This window comes from Podarcis pityusensis (assembly GCF_964106645.2).
Source record: "Podarcis pityusensis genome assembly, chromosome: 2".
NCBI classification, from domain to species: domain Eukaryota; kingdom Metazoa; phylum Chordata; class Lepidosauria; order Squamata; family Lacertidae; genus Podarcis; species Podarcis pityusensis.
In genome coordinates, this window is record NC_138029.1 from 93,270,780 (window position 1) to 93,293,852 (window position 23,073).

At 44.2% G+C, this 23,073-nt stretch overlaps 1 protein-coding gene across 3 annotated transcripts in view; it reads left to right on the top strand.

Annotated features, from left to right (window-relative positions):
* SUMF1 (sulfatase modifying factor 1) overlaps positions 1-23,073 on the top strand; it is an 87,231-nt gene that overhangs the window by 30,825 nt on the left and 33,333 nt on the right. For all 3 annotated transcript variants that reach the window (XM_080995858.1, XM_080995859.1, XM_080995857.1), the window contains exons 4-7: positions 7,532-7,614; positions 16,339-16,461; positions 17,536-17,650; positions 20,988-21,101. In XM_080995858.1, coding sequence (XP_080851984.1) covers positions 7,532-7,614; positions 16,339-16,461; positions 17,536-17,650; positions 20,988-21,101 — 435 coding nt within the window. The remainder of the gene's footprint in view (positions 1-7,531; positions 7,615-16,338; positions 16,462-17,535; positions 17,651-20,987; positions 21,102-23,073) is intronic.

Genomic DNA, 23,073 nt, shown 5'->3' on the forward strand with positions numbered 1-23,073 from the left:
ATGGAGCTTTTTTATCAGATTAAGTATTGCGTTGCACAAGCAACAGTCTCTCCATTAGTACATTCCATCATCACAAACGTTTCATTGAGAGGAAAGAGGTTTTGAGACCTTTCTCAGTAAGCAAAGGCTGTGTGGAACCTGGCCCACAAAAGAATTAAAGATCTTGTTCTGAGACATAGCCTGGGTTGTTCGAGTGCAGATTAAAGTGTGCTTTGTTATAAGCTCGATATACACACACTTCTGCCACAGCCAGCTTGCCCAATGGGCAGGAATGATGGGAATTGGCTGAGCATAACATTTGGAGGGTGCCACATTGGCTACCCCTGGCTTAGGTGTTTAGGGAATAAGCCTCTATTTCATAGAAGAATCATAGAAGAGTAGAGTTGGAAGGAATCCTGGGGTCATCTAGTCTAACCTCCTACAATACAGGAATCTCAATTAAGGACCCCTGGACGGTTAAGTCCAGTCAAAGGTGATTATGGGGTGCATTGCTTGTCTCGCTTTTCAGGCCAAGGGAGTCGGCATTTGTCCACAGACAGCTTTCTGGGTCATGTGGCCAGCATGACTGAACCACTTCTGATGCAACGGGACACTGTGTCAGAAGCCAGAGTGCACGGAAACGCCGTTTACCTTCCCGCCACAGTGGTACCTATATATCTACTTGCACTGGTGTTCTTTCAAACTGCTAGGTTGGCAGGAGCTGGCACAGAGCAACCGGAGCTCACTACCACCACATGGATTCGAACTGCTGACTTTCCGATCAGCAAGCCCAAGAGGCTCAGTGGTTTTAGACCACAGCACCACCTGCATCCCTAGGAATCTCAGTTATAGCATCCATGACAGATGTTATTGTAAGTTGCTTTAAACTGAGTTTAATATTGCATTTTATTGTTGTAGCCCGTGCTGGGACACTATGACAAAGGGTGGGAAGTAAATAAATGTATACGTAATCACACAAACACAAACACGCCACTGTCTATCCATCATTCCTATTTGGGCGCATTTCTTTTTCCCAGAAGGAGTTTCAAACCCTAAATGAGATTTGGGAGTGGGGGTAGACACTGAGGAAACAAATAGTGATTTTTCTTCTCCCCCCCCCCCCATTCCCTCTACCCCAAGTGTGTATTGTATTTGGCTTTGAATTCAAGTATTTGGTATGCAGCTGCCAGCTTTAGGCATTATGTAACTTCAGAAAATAAACGGCCTTTACGGAAAAGTGAAATTGCTATGTTTCAACATTTTAAAGGAAGCTTGGCCGTGACCTGATGACTTGGCAAGGCTAATAATGCCTTGTCAACAGAACACAGATTTCTTTGCGAGTGCAGTGATGGAGCTAATCTATGGTCATGGTGATGTGGGTTTTGTAAGCTGATCACACGCACAAGAATGCAAAACGATTGATTGGAGGTTTCTGCCTGTGAAATACATCACACCATATCTCTGCATTTGCAATTATGCAAGCATTTCCCTCTGAGATCTTGAGCCTGTGCTTGTTAATGGATCAGGACTCGGTCACAATCATATGCCAAGACCCGAACAGAGGCAGGGTTTAATTTGAGCCAGGGCAAAGTAGCAGGACCTGTTTCAGTGCCAAGTTTCAGCTGTGGAGTCTACATGAAGGAGTAAGAGAATGCAACTGAGTATGGATAAGTTCCTTTGTCTCACCACTCAGTAGTCACACCCAGTCTCTGAAAATCTGGGGTAAAGAGAGAAGACCACTAAATCAGAAAGCATGACCCTGAGGTAGACCAGAACCCTCCTCTATACTTAGGTATCTACCCTTACTTTCCTTTCGAACTTGGTACCCTGAACCCAAGTGGAGAATCCAAAGCACACGTCAAAACTTATTGCAACCCCATAGCATCTCTGCAAAGCACCATCTGTGCTCCAGTTTCCCTATTAATGCCCTGTCACAGAATCCCACAAGTGACTCCCATCGTATGCCTTTCCCCCCAATTCTGGGACCTTGTTCTTTGTGTTTCCCAGCTTCTTTTGTAGTCTTCCATCTACTTCTTTCAAAATTGATGCGCCACTTCTGCCACTGTGCTATCACCATGTTGTTGTCTGATGCTCCCACTGTTGTTATAACAGGTCGATTGTAAATGCTGGCTCCACTTGGGTCAGAGTGGGTCTGTTCGAAGGCTCTGTTGTAACTGCACATTGATGTCTGTTTTTCCTGGAAAGCTTCTTTCACTGCTAAATCTTGAGAAAGAGCCAGGCTTGGTGGTCTGATTCTCACTTGGGGTATGAGAGATCTTCAGGGCAGGTGTGGTTCTCCAGAGGCTGCATATCAAAAGTGGGTGTAGCCAAAGTGTGATTATGGGAGTGGCAAAAGCTGCAGTTCTGAATGCTGTCTTCCAAAGGTTTCCAGTTATTTTAAATAATGTCTTTATCATTCATTCATTCATTATTAAATATTTTTATCATTTATTCATTATTAAACAGAAGTTTTCCCCCCATTTTTTAAAATGACAAATTTTGAATGGGGTTTGGGAGTGTCACAAAAAAATTTTGGGTCATAGAATTCCAGTAGGGGAACCTGCAGAAGCAGTAAGTTTTCTAAAAAATTAAAAACATAATGGCACGTGGTGGGGGACTTGAAGGCCACAAAACCTGGTTTGGCCTCACAGTATCACATGTATCAGCCTTTCTCAATCCCCAGATGTTGGACTACAACTGCCATCATCCCTAGCTAGCAGGACCAGGGTCAGGGATGATGGGAGTTGTAGTCTAGCACCTGGGGGCCCATGGTTGAGAAAGGCTGCTATATTATTAGTATTACAGTAGTACCTCAGGTTACATACGCTTCAGGTTACAGACTCTGCTAACCCAGAAATAGTGCTTCAGGTTAATAACTTTGCTTCAGGATAAGAACAGAAATCGGGCTCCAGCGGCGCGGCAGCAGCAGAAGGCCCCATTAGCTAAAGTGGTGCTTCAGGTTTAAGTACGGACCTCCGGAACGAATTAAGTACTTAACCTGAGGTACCACTGTATTATTATTATTATTATTTATTTATTTATTAGACATTGAGGGGAGGAAAGACACCAGATTCATGGAAGGAAGCCTATATTACATTGATATCTAAGCCTGATACAGACAAGTTGGATTTGAAAAATTATAGACCAATATCATTGTTAAATAACAATTATAAAATATTTGCAGAAGCAATGGCCAATTGTCCCAAGAAGTGTTTAACAAACCTCATTCATATAGACCAAGTCGGATTTTTACCTAACAGACAATTAAAAGATAATATAAGACACATAATAAATATTATTGAATATCTAGACTGTAAAAATGAAATCCCTGCAGCACTAATCTTTATTGATGCCGAAAAGGCATTCGATAAAATATCTTGGCAATTTCTTGTAGGATGTTTGGAAACAGTAGGGATAGAGGGCACCTTTTTAGAGGGAATAAAAGCTATCTACTCAAGCCAAAGAGCAAAATTGATCATCAACAATGACTTAACTGAGTCTTTTGAAATCTCAAAGGGCACGAGACAGGGGTGCCCTCTATCACCTCTTTTATTTATAATGGTATTAGAAATTATTGCCAATAAGATAAGAACAACACCAGAAATACGTGGAATTAAAATTGGGGGAAAAGAATATAAATTGAAAGCATACGCTGATGATCTGATGTTATCATTAGAAGATCCACAAAACAGTGTCCACAGGGTAATACAATTATTAGAAGAATTTGGAAAGTTATCGGGTTTTAAGTTAAATAAATCCAAAACTAAAATGATGACCAAGAACATGGAAGGAGCAGTGAAAAACCAGTTAGAGGCTCAAACTGGAATTAAGGCGGTAAAAAAAGCAAAATGCTTTGGAATTTGGCTAACCATGAAGAACATAAATTTAATGGCGGACAATTATTCAATTATTTGGAAAGAAATCAAAAAGGATTTAGATGTATGGAACAGGATAAAATTATCATGGTCAGGAAGAATGGCCGCAATTAAGATGAATATACTTCCAAAGTTGCTATTTTTGTTCCAAAATATTCTGGTGATAAGGGGAACCACAGTATTTAAAGATTGGCAAAAAATTTTATCTAAATTTATTTGGCAGGGAAAAAGGCCTAGAATTAAATTTAAATTACTTACTGACAGAAGAGAAAGAGGAGGATTTGTGGTACCGAATTTAAAATTGTACTATGAGGCCTCATGCGTCTGTTGGATTAAAGAATGGATTGTCTTAAAAAATACTGATTTGTTAGATCTAGAAGGCTTCAATACCAGATTCGGATGGCGCGCATATTTGTGGCACGGCAAAGCAAAAGTACATAACGGATTCTCCAATCATATCATCAGAGGACCACTGTTAGAGGTATGGGAAAGAAACAAAAATCTGCTTGAAAGAAACACTCCCTGGTGGTTGTCACCAATAGATATTATAACAACCAAAAAAATAAACATGGAAGGTGAAAGATGGACATACAAAGACTTATTGGTTAGAACAGAAAAAGGTTGGAAAATCAAAACATATGAAGAGTTAGGAGACAAATTAACGAGTTGGCTACAGTTTCATCAAATTAATGCTCTGTGGACAGAAGACAAAAAGATTGGGAGGAACGAAAAAAATCTAGATTTCAGATAGAAATATTGGAAGGAAATTCAAAACTCTTATCAAAAATGTATAAACAATTGTTAGAATGGGACACTAAGGATGAGGAGATAAAGGAAGTTATGGTGAAATGGGCGATAGATTTAGGATATAATTTGGAATACGACAGTTGGATAAAGCTTTGGAACAAAGATATGAAGTTTACAGCTTGCGTTGCACTAAGAGAAAACATGGAAAAAATGATGTACAGATGGTACATCACTCCTGTAAAATTAGAAAAAATCTTTAAGACTGGAGATAAAATGTGCTGGCAGTGCAAAAATAAGGAAGAAAGTTTCTACCATATGTGGTGGACTTGCGAAAAAATTAAAAAGTTTTGGGAGCTTGTTTATAATGAATTAAAAAAAATGTTTAAATTTTGTCAAAAAACCTGAAAACTTCCTTCTGGGGATGATTGGTAATGAAATCAAGAAAGAGGACCAGATTTTATTCCAATATGCAACAACAGCTGCTAGAATATTAATAGCACAAAATTGGAAGTCAACTAATATCCCAACGATAAGAGATTGGCAAAGCAAATTATTTGAATACATAGAATTGGCAAAAATGACACAAAAAATTAGAGATCAGAAAGAAACAAAGTTTATTAAGGAATGGAACAAATTTATAATATATATCGAAGCAGATTTTAAAAATGTAAAGATCACAGTAGGCTCAATATAACCCTACGACGTGCAGATATTTTAAAGAGAAACTGTGGGGAAAAATCCTTTGTTACATAACCCAAAACCGAGGTGGAGGGAAGTCAATTAGTTATATGTTGTTTTGGTCTTCTGTTGTTTTTTTCCCCCCTTGTTAGTTTTGTTGTGTGTTTTGTTTTTATTTGTGATGAATTTGTTTTGTGTGTATTTGTGTGTAATAAACATCAATAAAGAGAAATTAAAAAAAAAAAAGACATTGAGGGGACGAGGCACAAAGTTTGGGGGTTGCGGGGGACAGATATAGCCTGTGAGACATGCGTTAACTACCCCTGCTTTAGAGCCATTGTTAGTCAGCACTAGACTAGACAGCCCAATGCTCTTAGGTTTATATAAGGCCAGGGTGGGAAACCTGGGGCCCTTCAGATGTTCTCAGATTCCAACTCCCATCAGCCCTTTCTAGAATGGCCAGTGCTCATGGATGATAGGAGCTGGAGTCTGACGACACCTGAAGGACCACAGCTTCCCACCCCTGCCTTAAATGACATCATTCCTGACCCTACAAGACATCATCATATAAACCTACAGGGCCAAGATTTGTGTTATTGCTGTAGGAAAATTAAAAAATCTATCTGCTTATTAACTAGATTGCAATTGTTATTTTGTGACTGAATGATTAGGGCAACATCCAAAACTACTCAAAAAGTACCAAAGGCAGAAAGTGTTTAGGTACAGAATACATTATCTTTGAAGCCGAGGATTGAGTCTGTTGATCTCCCTTCTACAGAGAGTCGAACACAGTGGAGTCCATGTTTTTCTCTCTAGTCAATACTCCCTACATCTGTGTTTCTGCCCCAACCCTTTTCCTTTCCGACGTATTGCTGCTTCTGTTGTAGAACACATTTCCTTTGATCCGAAGCATGAGAATGCAAGGTATTAGGAAAGCAATTAATCCCCTTAGTTGCAAGAGAAGGATTGTGGTATTAAATGATCTGGGGCTCTTATATCTCTTACCTCATTAGTACAAAGGCTAATTAGATTTATAACAATTAGAAGCTTTACAGCATTCTGAGAATTTTTTGGGAAGGATGTAAGGTTTAGGCAGCTCACTCTATTTTGAACAGAGCAGCTTGAAGCATACTTAGAGGATGCTGGAAAATAATTGACTTAATAGGCACTTGGAAGTTTTCATTCTCAGGTTGCGACATTGTTTTGGCAGAGGCACTGTCCTGTGAATTGTGGACGTACCTCACATTGGAAATTGGCTTACCTGCAATGGGTGACTGTCATTTTCTCTTTATTGCAGTGCAGAGTATGAATTGGATCTCATCACAGCATCTCCACATGTAAAAAAGCATGGATAGCCAATGTGGAATTTTCCAGGTGTTGTTGGAAAACAACCCCCATCACCCCCTGCCATTTGTGCACCTGCACTTTTCAAATTTTATTTAAGGAAAAACAAGATCTTGAGTTGGGAAACAACAGGCCCTGGGCAACAAGAAGCCCAGCAGCCAGGGAGTTAACACACTCCCTCCCCCTGTTTCTGCTTTCTTCTCAGTTTTAGAAACGCAATACGGGCAAAAGCAATAGAGATTAAAGCTCTAATCCTTGTTGATGACTGAAAAACCTGAAGCTTTTACAATGGTGGAATACCTAAAACTTGAAACTGGGACGTTGTTGTGATGTTTACACACATGTTGGGGGTGGGGAAGGTTAGTAAGAAATCCCTAGGCAAGGCTTTATGGATATTCTGAGCCCTTGCAACTGGAATTAGGTTGGATGACGTATACTCAGCCATGGTTTTGGGACTGCTGCTGGAAGTGTTCCAAATGGGAGAAAACGTTCGTGGTGTAGCATTTCAGACAGAGGAAGGCGGAAAAGAAACCCAAAGGTGATCGATGGAATAGGATAATGGAACATAGGAAGCTGTTTTATGCGAGGCCACACAATAGTCTAACATCAAAGTACGGTTTTCTGATCCTGGCTTGTTCCAAAGCTAGTAACCATAGTTTCCTTGTTTGGACGAAACAGGAAACTATGGTTAATTAGAGACTTCCTGGACAAATCACAGCTTCCATAAAGTAATTGTGCTTACTCGAAAGTCGTTTCATGTACACTTATCTGAAACAGACCATTAACTGCCACTAAGTTAAAAATGTGCACCAGTCATTTCCTACCCCTCTTTTTACTGCCAATGATAACTTCCTTATTGAATGACCTCTGATAGGCTGCCAACACTTTCTTTGCCTGTTTTGTTTTAGGTGGCCGTTGCTCCTTGGTGGCTGCCTGTTAAAGGAGCTAACTGGAAGCACCCAGAGGGTCCTGATTCTAATATCTCAAACAGGTGAGCCTCAGATAGGTATTGGGTTTCAGCTGTGGTATTTAAGGCTGCTTCTCACTGGATATTTTGAATTGAGGATGTATGTACATTTCAGCAATTATGAAAGCCACATTATTTCTAATGCGGCTTTTTAAAGAGAGGTCGAGGGCTTTGCTCTGATCTTTAAAAGGAAGAGCAGCAGTTTTTGAAAGCCATTTGTACCCATAATTGTTGCAGGGTGCATATACTTTGCTCATGGACATCTTCCCAGATACTGAACACTTAGTGAGAAATGGCCCTTAAGTACATCATCTTCCTGTGAGTAATGTGATCCCTAGGGTATTTGGCTTCCTGCTATTTGACCTATCTCTTTCCTTTCAGGTTTCCATGTTTTTCTTCCATTTTCCTCCCGTGAACATTGGCAGAAGCATTTATTTGCTAAAAAACAAAAACAATAAACATAAAGAAAACATTTCATTGTATGTTATTAAGACCTTCTTTGAAAAATGGCACCATCGTGCCATGGCTAGTGAACAGCATTAACCTATTGATACGCATTGCTTTGTAGATGCACAAGGCAAGGAATTATGAGTACCATAGGATCTGTGAACCTATTTTCTGTTTATAACCTCCTCATGTTCTTTACAGAGTATTTGAGGAGGGCATGCAGGGTTTCTTTTCATTTCTCCCCAATAAAGCTACCATGTTGTATCAGGGAGCACTGTAATATGGTGAAGTATTCTGGTGTGCTATGAAAACAGCAGACTAGCCTTCCTCAGCCTTGGGCTTTCCAGACCTTTTGGACCATAATTCCCATCAGCCCTGGTGTGATGGTTGGGGCTGATGGGATTTGTAGTCAAAAACATCTGGAGAATGCCAAACTGGGAAAGGTTGCAAAAAATACTTAAAAATGCATACGACTTCAGATAAAAACAGGAGATTTAAAAACAAACCCTAAGAGAAACTTTTATATTCTGATTTTATTCTGTGAACCGCCCTGAGACCTGCGGGTATAGGGCGGTATATAAATTCATTCAATCAATAAAATAAAATAAAAAGGCCACTCCTAATCCCCAGTACCAAGAACACATATTTGAGATTTTTTTGGGCTGTTTGTAGAATATGTTAAAAGTTGTGTCATAGCTGTTTGGGTTCTTCATATTTGCTACTTTGAATGGTCTGCTTTTGCTCTATTATCTGAAGTTGTATGTATTTTTATATTAGTTTTTGCTTGTCAATTTTAATGTGAGCTGTTAAGCTGCCTCACAGGTACATTTTATGTTAGACTATTTTATTAGGTTGAATCAAGTATGTAGCGAATCTCATTTATATTGTCAAAATACAAAAAGCCAAGGTAGCTGGAAATGGGAGGGATGGGATGGAAGAGCAGAAAATGACCTAAAAGGCCTGAAACATTCATGGAAAGCTTTGTTCTACTTCATTTATTCTCAAAATTTATGCCTTCCCTCCTCCCTGCACCCCTTTCCATGATTATTATGTGTAACATCAAAATGTGCACCCTTTATTTTTCTTACCTGAATCGCTTTGCGGAATGCTACAACAAATGAAGTGGCCTTGAGTCTGTCATTAGCATGCATTAATCAGATTCTCCCCCTCAGGGCTGGCAAAACTTGGCGTATTCTTCAAATCCTTTAAGACAAGAACCACATCACTGTAATATCATCTGATGCTTGCTCCTCAGGACAATTCCGTCACTCGCTCTCCGATGGGACGGAATGAGAATGAACTGACATCAAAAATAGTTACACCAGTTGCCAGGAGATAATTAATTAAAAAAAAAAAAAAGAGGTCAAAATTAGTGCTAAATAACAGTTCTAGAAAGCGGCTCCCTTTCTTCCTACTGCATTCTGGAAGTTTGTCATCCTGACCTAGGACAGGTCAAAGGCATGCTATTCCAGAATAGTATTCTATAATAAGAAGGCAGTGTAAGACACTTTCTTATTATAGAGCAGTGTTCTATGATACTTTCCTTTGTAGGTTTTATAAAAACCTGAAAAAAGAAGAAGCCAAATACAGGTGAATAAAATGGGTTGCTGAATTTGAGACGTGTTGTGATGGGACGATGAGCTGCTTGTGTGTAAAATCCTAGTCCCTCAGAGTTTGGTCAAGTTTGCAAACCTCTGTCTGTAACGGAGCCCCTTAAACATGGCTCCGTCAGTCGCTGGCAGATTCCGACAGTGGTTGCTTTCGGAATCGCTTCCAACATAAAAGCTCCTTAACGGAAACACGTCTTCTGGACTCTCTGCGTGACAGTTTCCGGCGAGGAGTGGGTGTCCCTACAGGAGGTCCTGAAACCTCCCCACTGTTTTCGCTGGAAGTGTCTCTGAGCCATCCCTCCAGCTCCCTTTCCCTCAGCCCAGCTCCTCTCCCCCTACTGGTTCCCTCTTCAGCTGCTGAGTCTCTCCCAACCTGTGTGAGCCCTTTCACTTCCCTTCCTTCCGATGGCAGTTCCCTGACATCCACCTCCCCTCCAGGGCCCCCTTCATCCCCTCTCGCCCCCTCCTCTACGGGCGGTGAGGAGGCAAAACCCCGGAATGAACTTCCTTCATCTTCCGATGTCCCGAACACTTCTCTCCACCTGTTGCGGTTCCTGGTCTCGAAGTACTCCTCCTCCTCAGAGTCCATCTCCCCTTCCCCTTCCGATTCCGAGAATCCTTCCAACTCTTCCTCCTCATCGGTGGTCCCAAAGTATTCCCTCCGGAACCTCTCCACAGGCTGAGGTTTCCTTGGGAACCTTTGATGGAACGTTTCTATCAATACCTCGTCATTGATATCTTCTGCCATTACCCAAGTGTTTTCTGACTCCGGTTCTCCTTCCCACGCTACCAAATACTCCACCTGATCCCCCTTCCATCTGGCGTCGAGGATTTCTGCCACATGGCTGCTGCATTCCCTTTCTTCTATGACCGGTCCCCGAGTGGCCATCCCTTCTCGTCCCCCCTCATACGGTGACAGTAACGACCTGTGAAATACTGGGTGCAGTTTCATGTGGTTGGGTAACCGGAGCCTGAAAGCCACTGGGTTGACCTGTTGAATGACCTCAAAGGGACCCAATCTCCTGGGTCTTAATTTCTTACAACCTCCTTTGAACGGCAACCCTTGGGTTGACAGCCACACCCTATCTCCCACCCTTATGGTTTCACCTTCCCTTCGGTTCTTGTCTGCCTGCCTCTTGTATTCTTCCTTCGCCCTTTCTAAGTTGAGTTGGAGCTGACGATGGATTGCTTCCATTTCTTCTACAAAATGCTCGGCTGCCGGGACACCCCATCTCTCCCCTTCTCCCCCTGGGAAAGCCCTGGGATGACACCCATAATTAGCCAAGAAGGGGCTCATCCCTGTGGACACATTCTCGGCATTGTTGTAGGCAAATTCCGCCAGCGCCAACTTTTCTACCCAGTCATTCTCTCTGTCATTGACATAACACCTCAGGTATTGCTGGAGGACCCCGTTTGCTCTTTCCGCCTGCCCGTTGGTTTCAGGGTGCCGGGCAGTCGAAAAGTTGACCTCCACCTGCAGTAAGCTCATGAGCTTCCTCCAGAACCTGGAAGTAAATTGTTTTCCTCGGTCTGAGACCACCCTCAATGGCACCCCGTGCAACCTAAAAATGTGTTCTACAAATAACTTCGCTGTCTCTTCCGCCGTGACTGCATGCGAGCAGGCTACAAAGTGGCACATCTTTGTTAGTAGGTCTACCACCACCATGATGGCTGTTTTCCCCTTGGACTTCGGCAGATCAGTCATAAAATCTATCGACACTGCCTCCCAAGGTCGTTCTGGGGTTGGTAAGGGTTCTAATAGCCCCGCCGGTGCCCGCCTCTCCCCTTTGGCTCGCTGGCATTGCTCACACCCTCTTACATACTCCCGTACATCTTCCCTCACCTTAGGCCACCAAAATTCCCTGGTGACCAACCACATGGTTTTGTGTTGTCCAAAATGCCCCGCCGTGGGGCTGTCGTGCAACTGCTTGAGTACCCTCCCCCTTAAGTCTCCTTCAGGGATATACAGTGCCCCTTTGTAATACAAAGCTCCATTTCTTTCCTCGAAACCCCCTGGTTCCTCTCCCTCACCCCTAAGACCTCTGAGCTTATTCTGGGCGTATTCATCATTCTCTGTTTCCTCTACCAGTTCTCTTTGTCCCACCAATGCCGCCCCACACACCCAGCGGTCCTCTGGAATGACATGTCTCTCTTCGGGTGCTCCCTCCTCCTCCAAATATTCCGGTTTGCGTGAGAGAGCGTCCGCCCTAATGTTCTCTGGGCCTGGCACGTAACAAATCTCAAAGTTAAATTTGGAGAACTCCTGGGCCCATCTCACTTGCCGTTGGTTGAGCACTCGTGCCGTCCTCCAATACTCTAGGTTCTTGTGGTCAGTGCACACTTGCACCTTATGTTGTGCGCCAATTAGCAGGTGCCTCCATCTCCGGAACGCCTCATGAATGGCTAGTAGTTCTCGGTCATACACCGTGTAGTTCCTCTCGGATTTGTTCAGCTTTCGCGAAAAAAAGGCACACGGTCTCCACTCTGACTCCTCCTTCCCTGGCTGCAGAAGCACCGCCCCAATAGCTCTGTCTGATGCGTCAGTTTCCACTCTCATCGGTTTTTGTAAATCCACATGCAGGAGTTGTTGTTCCGAGGCGAAGGCCCTTTTTAGTTCCTCAAATGCTCGCTCCGCCTCCTCAGTCCAACGAACTTCTTCTTACTGCTGAGACAGTCCGTAATGGGCGCCGTCAGGTGGGCAAAGTTTCGGATGAACTTACGATAGAAGTTCCCAAATCCTAGGAACCTCTGCACATCCTTCCTTGTTTTGGGTGTTTTCCATTCCAGCACCGCCTGGACCTTGCCGGGATCCATGGCCAATCCCTTGTCTGACAGGCGATACCCCAGGAATTCCACCTCCTTGGTATGAAACTGACACTTCTCCAGTTTCACCCACAGCTGGTTGGCTTGCAGCCTGCTCAACACTTCTCTGACGTCTCTCACATGCTGCTCCTCATTCTCAGAATACACCAACACGTCGTCTAAGAAGGCCACACAATTCTTGTAAAGCAAAGGCCCCAGGACGTGGTTCATAAACGATTGAAAGCACGCGGAGCCTCCTTGTAGGCCGAAGGGCATAACTAAATATTCAAATGCCCCCAAAGGGGTGAACATGGTGGTTTTCCATTCATCCCCCTTCCTTATTCGTATCAGGTTGTACGCCCCCCTTAGGTCCAGTTTAGTAAAAATCTTTCCCTTCCTGACCCTTGTCAAAATGTCGTCAATCCTGGGCATAGGGAAAGCCACTGGTTCTGACACTGCATTTAAGGCCCTGAAGTCACACACAAGCCTCGGCTTGTTCGTGTTTTTTTTATCCACAAAAAACACTGGGCTGCCCCCCACCGCCCTGGACTCTCTGATGAACCCTCTCTTCAGGTTCTTGTCAATGAACTCTCTTAGCTCCTGCATCTCTCTGTCTGACATGGCGTACAGCTTGCCTACAGGGAGCTGTGCCCCAGGGAGTAAATTGATTTGACAGTCAAAGGGTCTATGCGGGGGTAATTGGTCAGCTTCCCTTTCGCTGAAGACGTCGCGGAGATCTGCGTATTGTCGTGGTACCTTCACGTTCTCCGTTACTTCAGTCCCTGCTAGGGTGGCTTGGGCCCCTGCCAAACCCTTTCCCTCTTTGCAGTGTTCTAAGCAATGTGCTGAACCAAAAGAAACCACTCTCTGATGCCAGCCCACCAGCGGATCATGTAACGCTAGCCAGCTCATCCCCAATATAATGGGAGCTCCTCCCAAGGTGGCCACATTAAACGCTATCAGTTCGGTGTGCCTTGCCACCTTCATTATCATTGGGACGGTCTGCAAGCTGACTTCTCCTCCCAACAGCTCCCTGCCATCGATCGTGGTCACCTGCAGGGGGTTGCTTAAAGGGATCGTCTGTATCTGGTGTTCAGCTGCAAACTCTTTGCTCATGAAATTGCAGGAGCTGCCTGAGTCCAACAGCGCCTTTATCTTTAGAGGGTGTCCGTTTGGCAGCTCTAGCGCCACTTCTATCACTAGGGCGGGTTTAGGAGGTTCTGGCGTGGGCACTTTCACTGCTCTTTGGCCTGACTGCTGTGCCCCGACGGTGGCAGCCAGGCGTTGGCTTTTACTTGCTTCGGTATTTCTTCCTCTCTTCCCTCCACAGCTCCTACCATCCCTTGCCATTCCTTCCTCTGGGGGCAGACTCTGGCAAAGTGACCTGGCTGTTGGCAGAGATAGCATTTCCGGGCGCCTTTTCCCTCCTTCTTTCCCCCCTCACTGGGCTTTGAAACTGCGCGCGCGCGCGCTGTTCCGATTTCCATCGGCTCTGCCGGCGGGAAAGTTGGCTCTGGAATGTCTGGAATGCGGAACTCCTTCCAACGTTCCCCCTTCCCTTCCCGCCTCTCCAATGCTCTCGCCTCCTGGCGCGCTCCTATGGTCAGCGCTGATTTGGTCAGCTGGTCCATAGACTCCGCCCTGGGCGCCCGGGAAAGTTCGTCTTTCACAGCCGAAGAAAGCCCTTCTTCAAAAAGCATTTGAATGGGTTCCGCCGATAGATCCCACCCCAATTTATGGATCAACATGGTGAATTCAGTCCAGTACTCACGGACAGATCGGCTCCCCTGTTTGCAAGCCATTAACTGTCTGCGGACCACTCCCTGTTCAATATCGCTGGAAAACATCAGATCCATGGCGCGAAAGAACTTCATCGTGTCCTTTAGGACGTCACTATTCGCTGCCATCAGGGGTCTAACCCAGTCTCTCGCCCCCTTTTCAAGATGCCCAATCACGAAAGCCACTCTTGATTCCTCGTCAGGGAATTCATCAAACTGCAGATTGAGGGCATATTGCATCTCTGTCCGAAAGCCATGATAGTCTTTGGGCTCCCCCCCAAACTTCTGCACCAATCCTGGTACCTTTCTGACGAGCTGGGTGTCTTTCCCCTTTTTGTCTGCATCCTGAGCCCTCCTCTCCTCAAGCCTCGCCGTCTGCAGCGCTAGCTGGACCTCCAACACCCGGTACCTTTCTTCCAGGCTTGGACCCGCTCCAGCTCCTGCTTCTCCGGTTCCGGCTGGGTTGCTCATGATGCCTTCTCCTGCACAAGCTGCTCACGAAGACTGTCGGAATGCTGTGATGGGACGATGAGCTGCTTGTGTGTAAAATCCTAGTCCCTCAGAGTTTGGTCAAGTTTGCAAACCTCTGTCTGTAACGGAGCCCCTTAAACATGGCTCCGTCAGTCGCTGGCAGATTCCGACAGTGGTTGCTTTCGGAATCGCTTCCAACATAAAAGCTCCTTAACGGAAACACGTCTTCTGGACTCTCTGCGTGACAGTTTCCGGCGAGGAGTGGGTGTCCCTACAGGAGGTCCTGAAACCTCCCCACTGTTTTCGCTGGAAGTGTCTCTGAGCCATCCCTCCAGCTCCCTTTCCCTCAGCCCAGCTCCTCTCCCCCTACTGGTTCCCTCTTCAGCTGCTGAGTCTCTCCCAACCTGTGTGAGCCCTTTCACTTCCCTTCCTTCCGATGGCAGTTCCCTGACACGTGTAGAGAGTGTTGTTTGCTAAGGGAGATTCAGACAAACTGCTTCGGCAAGACCATTATCTTATCCGGATGGCAGGAGTGAAAACTCGCAACATGTAGTCTGCATGTGAGGGAGGTGTGTGTGGGGAGAATCAGAGGGGAGAGATGAATGAGCATTGCTAAATGCACTTTTGGTTACCGTTGGCTGGTCCTGTGGCATGCGCACACGTCATTGCTCTCTGTGAATCAAGTTAGTGCCGCAACTCTCTGGCTTGGATTGGACGTAATGTTCCTGCTTTTCTTCTTGAAGAAAACATAATGTATTAAGCTAGAAGTGGGTGTCAGAATGCCACACATACTCCCTCTGCCCCCTCTGTGGCTTAATGTCTGTTTACTAAACCAGGATCTCAAACCACAATTTGACCATTGTTAAACAGGACTAAACAGGACATTATTAAACCACAAATCTCCATTTCGGACATCATGTAGAGCTGCAGATCAGCCAGATTTGGGCCAGCGTGAGAGCACAAATGAAGGAAGTCAGGTGAGGGATGGCAGGGGGAGTGTGCACTTCTATTTCCTGGCTTAATTAACTGGTTTTATTAAGCTAGGTATATTCAACCCAAAATGATTTTTTCAATGTCCCATTCTTTTTTCTTTCTTTTTTTTTAAGCAACTTTGGATAATGATGAGCATTCAACAAAGATTGCTTAGAACTCATTAGAGTATTGTTTGCCATATCGTTTTAGACATGTTGCGCGCACAAAATGAAAGTGGTTTCCAAAGGTCTGAATAACACTTCAAAAAAGTGCCACCATATTGATCTTTAGGTAGCTGATCTCCTTTGTATTTGAGTGACTCCACTTGGCTCATATATACGCCAAAATCAGTTTTGTTACTTCCCTTGCCATTTCCACCTTCCACGCTTTTCTGAGCCATTCTTTCTTTTTTCCTCCAGTCATCTTTGTATGTTTGTGTTGTGTTCTGTCGTTCTACCCACTTGAGCCTAATGGGGGGAATAGTAGCAATAGGCAGGTTGCATTTGTTTAATATGCTTCGGTGGGCTCGTACATTTTTGTGTCAAGCAGTTCCATGGTTTGGTGTGACGTTCTTAGTATTTCACTGTGTAGGACCTGTGCTGAGGTTAGTTCGCACCTCTGATGCCCTTGATCACACCGTTTTGTTTTTTGTTTTATTTGTCTTTCAGAATGGATCACCCAGTTCTTCATGTTTCTTGGAATGACGCTGTGGCATTTTGCAGTTGGGCAGGAAAACGGCTACCAACAGAGGCTGAATGGGAATATAGCTGTCGAGGGGGCCTTGAGAATAGGTTCTTTACTTTTGATCCTTTCCTTTTTGCAAGTGGAAGCAAAAACAACAAAGAAAGCCCTTTCCTATATATGCTTCCTTAAGTTGATCCTATATATCCTCCTCGGTCTTTAGGTCTTGCTAGTCTCACCTTCTAAATAGACAACATGCAACCCCCCAATAACTTAAATTGTTTAAGTTTAAATATGAGTCCTACAAATCTTGTAGCTAATGAAGACTCCCCCCACCCATCACCTTGTGATGAAGGGACTTTTGATTATTCTAGCTGCTGGAAAACCTGGATGGAGAGAAGTAGCTGCCGTACTAGAAATGGCCTTTTCTATTTGATGGTAAACAGCTATATGCAGAAGCATCAACATAATAGAACTTTAATAAATGCACATGGGGATCTATGAAAAGGGGGAAGAGGAAAGGAATTGGATTGGATTGTCATTTGAGGCCCAGTCCCTTCCCATATTCCTTTAAGCTGTGAAGGGACTACCTCATACACGTTTTAACATTTCCTAATGCCAGGGAGTGGTTAAATTCTGCCGTTTATGTTGCATGGTGGAAATTGTGACCCACAAGGCATGATGTATAAATCTCCAAACTTAATCCCATTATTGCTTCTGTTTCTTAAAGCCACTTTGTGTTTAAATCAGAAGGATAATACAGTGTCCCCTTTTTGTAAACAAGAGCGCAGCCTTAATCTCCTGTTCGTATGACTTACATTCTGCTTTGTATATCCTGTTCATCTGGACCCCCAGGATGTCAACTATATAAGAGTTCCAGATTCCCAGTTCTTGTTCCTTTTCAGAGATACGTTTTGGGTAATAGGATCAACAGTGTTGCTTTTTGATATGTTAAAATGTTGCCTTGCAAAAACTGTCACATAGGTAGAAAATGTTGGGTACATGTTTTTGACCTACTTCTTATGGATTAAAAACACTTATCTCTGTGCGTCATTGGGAGCTATAAAACTATCATTGAAATTCATAGCCACTCTTTTCTATCATTTTTGAACCTTCTCTCATTTCCAAGCCAGAAGCAGCCTACTGTTGCCCTGAATAACACTTGCCTGTGCTTTTTCCAACAGACTTTTCCCCTGGGGAAACAAGCTTCACCCAAGTGGTCGGCACTATGCTAATATCTGGCAGGGAGAATTCCCTACAAGCAACACTGGGGAAGATGGATACCAGGGAACTGCACCCGTAAGTGTGGTGGATGAAATAAACTGGAAGCATAAGTGCAAAGGTGTATAAACTTGGGAGATCATGGGAAACATGAATCAATTTCAGGCAAAGGCATAGAGTGGAATTTGGCCCTTTTCTCTCTTTTGCTGCTGAAAAGCTGATCAACAAATTCTTTCCCATGACAACTACCCCACCTGAAAATGGGGACTTTTCCATTTAAAAAATGGCCACATGTCGCACTAATCCTTAGTATGAATGCAGGAAGAGACAAAACCGGAACAAGATGAGAAGCAGGAAGTTGGTAGTCTCTCTTCCTTTCCTTTCCTTTCCTTTCCTTTCCTTTCCTTTCCTTTCCTTTCCTTTCCTTTCCTTTCTTTTTGTGTAGAAAAGGCATGTATTCAAGATGTAGGCTACTTGGCTCTATGAACTGATGACTGAAGCCTCATTCCTATTACATTGCAAATGAAGTTACTAACCGGTTTGTTGATGAGAAACATCCGGCTGTCTGCTTGCCCTATGCAGGGTGTCATTTTTCTTGCTACAAATCATTCCCTGGTCACAAATGTCAGGATCAGCAAGTAGACGATTGACAACTTAACAATTGTTCTTGTAAATGCAATGAGAACAAGTTGTTTCAATCCATGATGGTGATTTATGCCCATTGTCGCTTAGTAAGAAAAAATGTCAAGGATTTTGTAATTCGATTGTTTTGCTCTTCCATTGCCAAACCCACGCCTAGACATCATTCCACACCTGAATGGTGTCCTTGTTCATGACCTTGCATATTTCCTTTCTGCTTTTCTGCTGCTAACCTTCTGCCAAGGCCCAATCTGGAAATGTTGGTTTTTAGATACGCAGTTGGCAGGAAAGCAGGTAGGCAGCCTGGAACTGGTGCAGTGATTGGACCAAGATTGGCTCTCATGCTTTCGTTTGATGGCAGTGAGGCTGGCTCAGGATCCAGCAGATCCCAGGCTGGTTCAGTCCCCGTTTGGGTCTTTCCTCTCACTGCCACTGATGCGATAGCTGGTTTCCAGTATCACAACACAGTGGTACCTCTGGTTAAGAACTTAATTCATTCTGGAGGTCCATTCTTAACCTGAAACTGTTCTTAACCTGAGGTACCACTTTAGCTAATGGGGCCTCCTGCTGCCACTGCACCGCTATCGTATGATTTCTGTTCTGATCTTGAAGCAAAGTTCTTAACCCAAGGTACTATTTCTGGGTTAGCGGAGCCTGTAACCTGAAGCATCTGTAACCCGAGGTACCACTGTATATCACCAGCTAAACATCATGATATACTGATATATCACGTTATCTGAAATAAGATGGAGCTATTTAGAGGTATCTGAAATAAGATGGAGCTATGGTAATGTCCTGGGAACTCCTACTACGTTATGGGTCTAAATCACCACACACTAATGAAATCATCACTTTGATCAGCAGGCAAGCCAAAATTCATCCAGACAGGATTTTGGTTTGGGGCTTGGACCAAATATATATTCAGGTCCAGGACAATCCAGAATACAGTGGTGAGTCATAGTGAATACAAATAATCTGGGAAAATATTGAACAACAACAACAGAAATCTAAATTTGATGTATATAATTATATGAAAATTAACTCATTGATAGTATGCTTCAACTAAACCATTAAAGATTTATGGATAATATATTAATGTTCTTTGCAGTTTCAGGGGCAAATTTAAAATTTACAGAAGTAGTAGATTTAGTAAAAATATTAGTTTAACATGCATATGATTTTCTACCAATTTAAGAGTAATATCAGTAATTTACTAGTGTCTCCTTCCCCACTCAGAGGGTGAACTGCAGTTCTATGCATGAGTAAGCCCCACTCAGTTCAACTAAACTTACTTCTACTTTCCTGGGAGTAAGCACCATTGAATTCAGTAGAGCTTGCTTCTGAGCAGACACGCATTTGCTTGCACTGCTTAAAGATAAGCACCCACCCTCCTCATCATTCTCACCTCACAACAACCTTCCAATCTCCCATTTCAGCATAAGGCAGCAACTGTTAAATCTTGCCTCCTCCATTCTCCCCACTCACAGAGGGCCCCCCAAAGCCCCCATCCCACCAATCTCTCTCTTTTTATCAAAGGAAAGGAGGAAGGGCAAGCAAGCAATGAGATAATATTTTTGTTAACTTCCTTTTTTATATGAGGGAAGCTAAGGCGAACCAACAATGTCTTACACAGCAGCTTGGTTTTTTGTTCTTACTTTTACACGGGGGAAAGGGGCTCCATCAAAGCCTCCGATGGTAGTAAAAGGCTTCAGGGAGGGCAGAGAAAGGCTTCTCTCTCACTCTCGTACACACACACACACAGAAGGGGAGACGGGAATATACAGAGCCTTAAATAACAGGGCAACTTGGTTTCTTGTCCTTTTACACGGGAGTGGTGGGAAGGCATCAGGGAGGGGAGACGTTTAGCACATGCGCTCACACACAAACACAGGCAGAAGGGGAGACGGGAGTAAAGAAAAAGAGCTAAGTAACAGGGCAGTGTTTTTTGTTTTGACTCTGAAGAAAGCAACCCCAGTGTCTTCTTTCACGGGGGTAAGGAAGGGGCAAAGGCTCAGACCAGCATCTTTGTAAATCATACCTACAGACCTGCCACACAGGCTACTAGCCTGCTGAGCCAGGGCTTGCTTCAAAATTGAAAGAAGTATGTTGTGAGGGTGGATAAGTTCTGCTGCTGGTTGGCTGCTGCTTTCCCAGCTCCTTTCATAATCATCACCTGCTTTTGCAGAGGCAGAGGAGCTGAGCTGGGGCTCATTGCAGAATCAAAAAGTGACGGCTGCCATGCCTGCTCTTGTGAGTCGCTCGCTGCGGGAGGCAGAGGAAGCACTAAGAAGCACTGGCCGGCTGCACAGTTTTTCTCAAAATCGCAGTGTTTGCCAGATAACATTTCATGAAACCGTTATCGTGCTGTGGACTGCATAACTGATTTTGAACGATATATTGAAAAATCGCCCAGGTCTAGAGGAGACGCTTGCCCACACATTTGGCAAGTAGAAGAGAGAGCTCTGCACCAGCAGAGTGCCACTGGTGCCACTGGTGCAACTGATAAGGTGCCAATAAAGCCCAGTAGGGCTAGCTGGAGGGACAGCTTTCCCCAGTCACCCCACCTTGCCCAGCGGATGGTGGGTTTGGATAGCTCTGCCCATTAATGACTAATGTCATATATACAGATAGGTGAAATGGCCAGTGAGGTATTTATTTATCTTCTGGATCAGGGGAGAAATAAAATGAAAAGTGGAAAATAAAAACAACAATATTGTATTGGCTTGTGTACCTCTCTGTTCTCCAGTACCCTTTGTTCTTTTTCTTTTCTTGGCAGGTAACATCATTCCCGCCTAATGGTTATGGCTTGTACAACATTGTGGGAAATGCCTGGGAGTGGACCTCGGATTGGTGGGGTGTTAGGCATTCTGCAGATGAAACATACAATCCGGTGAGCATTTTGTTACTGATAAGCATATCAGAAGGCACTCATCTGTTGCTTTGCTCCTTCTCCAATTATATCTCTGCATGTGACAGTGCAGGTCCTGCTCCGGTGTAAAGCCTTGTAAAACAATGCTGGATTGTAAACAGACACGTGCCATGTAACAGTTCCATGTCTGTAACTAAAGGTGGAATGGAAAATTCCCAACAGATTCCACCTAATACACTAGGAGCCCCAGGATCTTTTCCACAGCCACCCACTCCATCTGTAATTTGCTTTGGGACCCAACTCAGGGTGCTAGAATTGACCTTTAAAGCCTTTTATTAATTTACATTCGTAGCCCTGAGGTTGTGGAATGGTTTTCCAGAAGGTTGCTCACTTCCCTCTTATTTTTTAGAAAGAAAAGTGAAACCTGCTGCAGTCAAATAACAATCATACATGTGCCTTCTTTTTAAAGATTGTGCACGCACACACACACACACACACACACACACACCCCTTTATTACTTGTCTGCCTGCATTTATGTTTGAGTTGGCACAAAACGGCTCTGTTGAATTGTCCTATCTTTGCAGCCTCAGGTTTGAGTGTCTCTAGGTGATTTCTTTTCAGTGAGTCAGATTATTAGCCTAATACTCTGATTGACAATCTCAGCCAGCATGGCCAATGGTCATGGGGGATGGGTGGGAGGTGTCATTTCTAAGGCAGTGGTGAGGAACCTGTGGTCTTCAAAAGGTTGTTTGAGGACCACAGGTTCCCCATCACTGCCTTCGGAAACGAGTCAGGACCCACCAGTTAAAGACCAGTGGTACCATAGATAGTGAGAAAAGGACCAGGGAAACAAGCAGTCAGATCCTTGCCCACCTGCATGCTGGACTGAATGACCTTGGCATACATTTCATTGTCTCTGTCTCTCTCTCTCTGCCTAATCTACCTTATATGGTGGTTTTGAGGACAAAGGGCTCTTTTTGTATGCTTCGTTATAAGCAGCTTCACAAACCTTGGATGGGAAATGTGGTATAAATACCAACCTGCTGTCTGTACTCCTGCATGAAATCTCTGACAGAATTAAAATTTGACAGATGACTATCTGGGGCGTGAAGCTTTCAGCAGTGAAGGTGTTGGGAAAACTGTTCCGAGTGCAGCACATCCTTGTCATGTTTCACCTCTAGAGATCACGGTGCGTTAAAAAGTCAGCAAGCTCAAATATAGCTGCATAGAAGGTCACGCAGGGACTCCTATACATCTGGAGTGGGCAGCCTTTTTCAACCTGAGGGCCATCTTCTTTGCTGGGCAAGTTTCCCAGGGCCACATGCCAATGGTGAATAGCAAGGGCAAACCAGGAGGGCAGGGAGGTGTCTACACAAACCCACATCTGTATTGAGCAAAAGTAGCCAAGGTCTTGCCGTCCAAATATTGTTGGACTACAACTATGGACTACAGCTGTGCTGGCTGTGGCCGATAGGAGTTGGAGTCCAACAAAATCTAGGGGGTACCACCTTGGCAGCCCCCGATGTAGAGAGTCTCCCATTCTTCCTTTGTACTGTTTTGTTTGATATGCAGACATTGGATTGAAATATATATGCAGTCTCATATTATTCAACATGGCTGTTGCATTAGACGCCTATCTTTGTTGTTGATACACCCATGTCCTATTAATGCTATGGAATTATCTGAAAAAAGCACCATTTTTGAATACTTTTGAAGATCCTCATCACCTCAACTTGGGTTTGTGGCTGCTTTACCTCCCTGCAGCTCTGAGCTGCATTGTTTGCCTGAGCCCAGTGTTAGGGGTGGAACACCAGCGGAGCAGTAGCTAGCAAAGCAGGTAGCCTCCAAACGTGGATTCCCATCAGCCCTCCTCCAGCATGGTCAGTGGTCAAGGATGATAGGAGTTGCAGTCTACCAACATTTGAAGGGCACTCCACCTTGGCTAGTCCTGCAGTAAAGAGTGGATGTGGCAGCTGTCTGGGTTTATTTCCT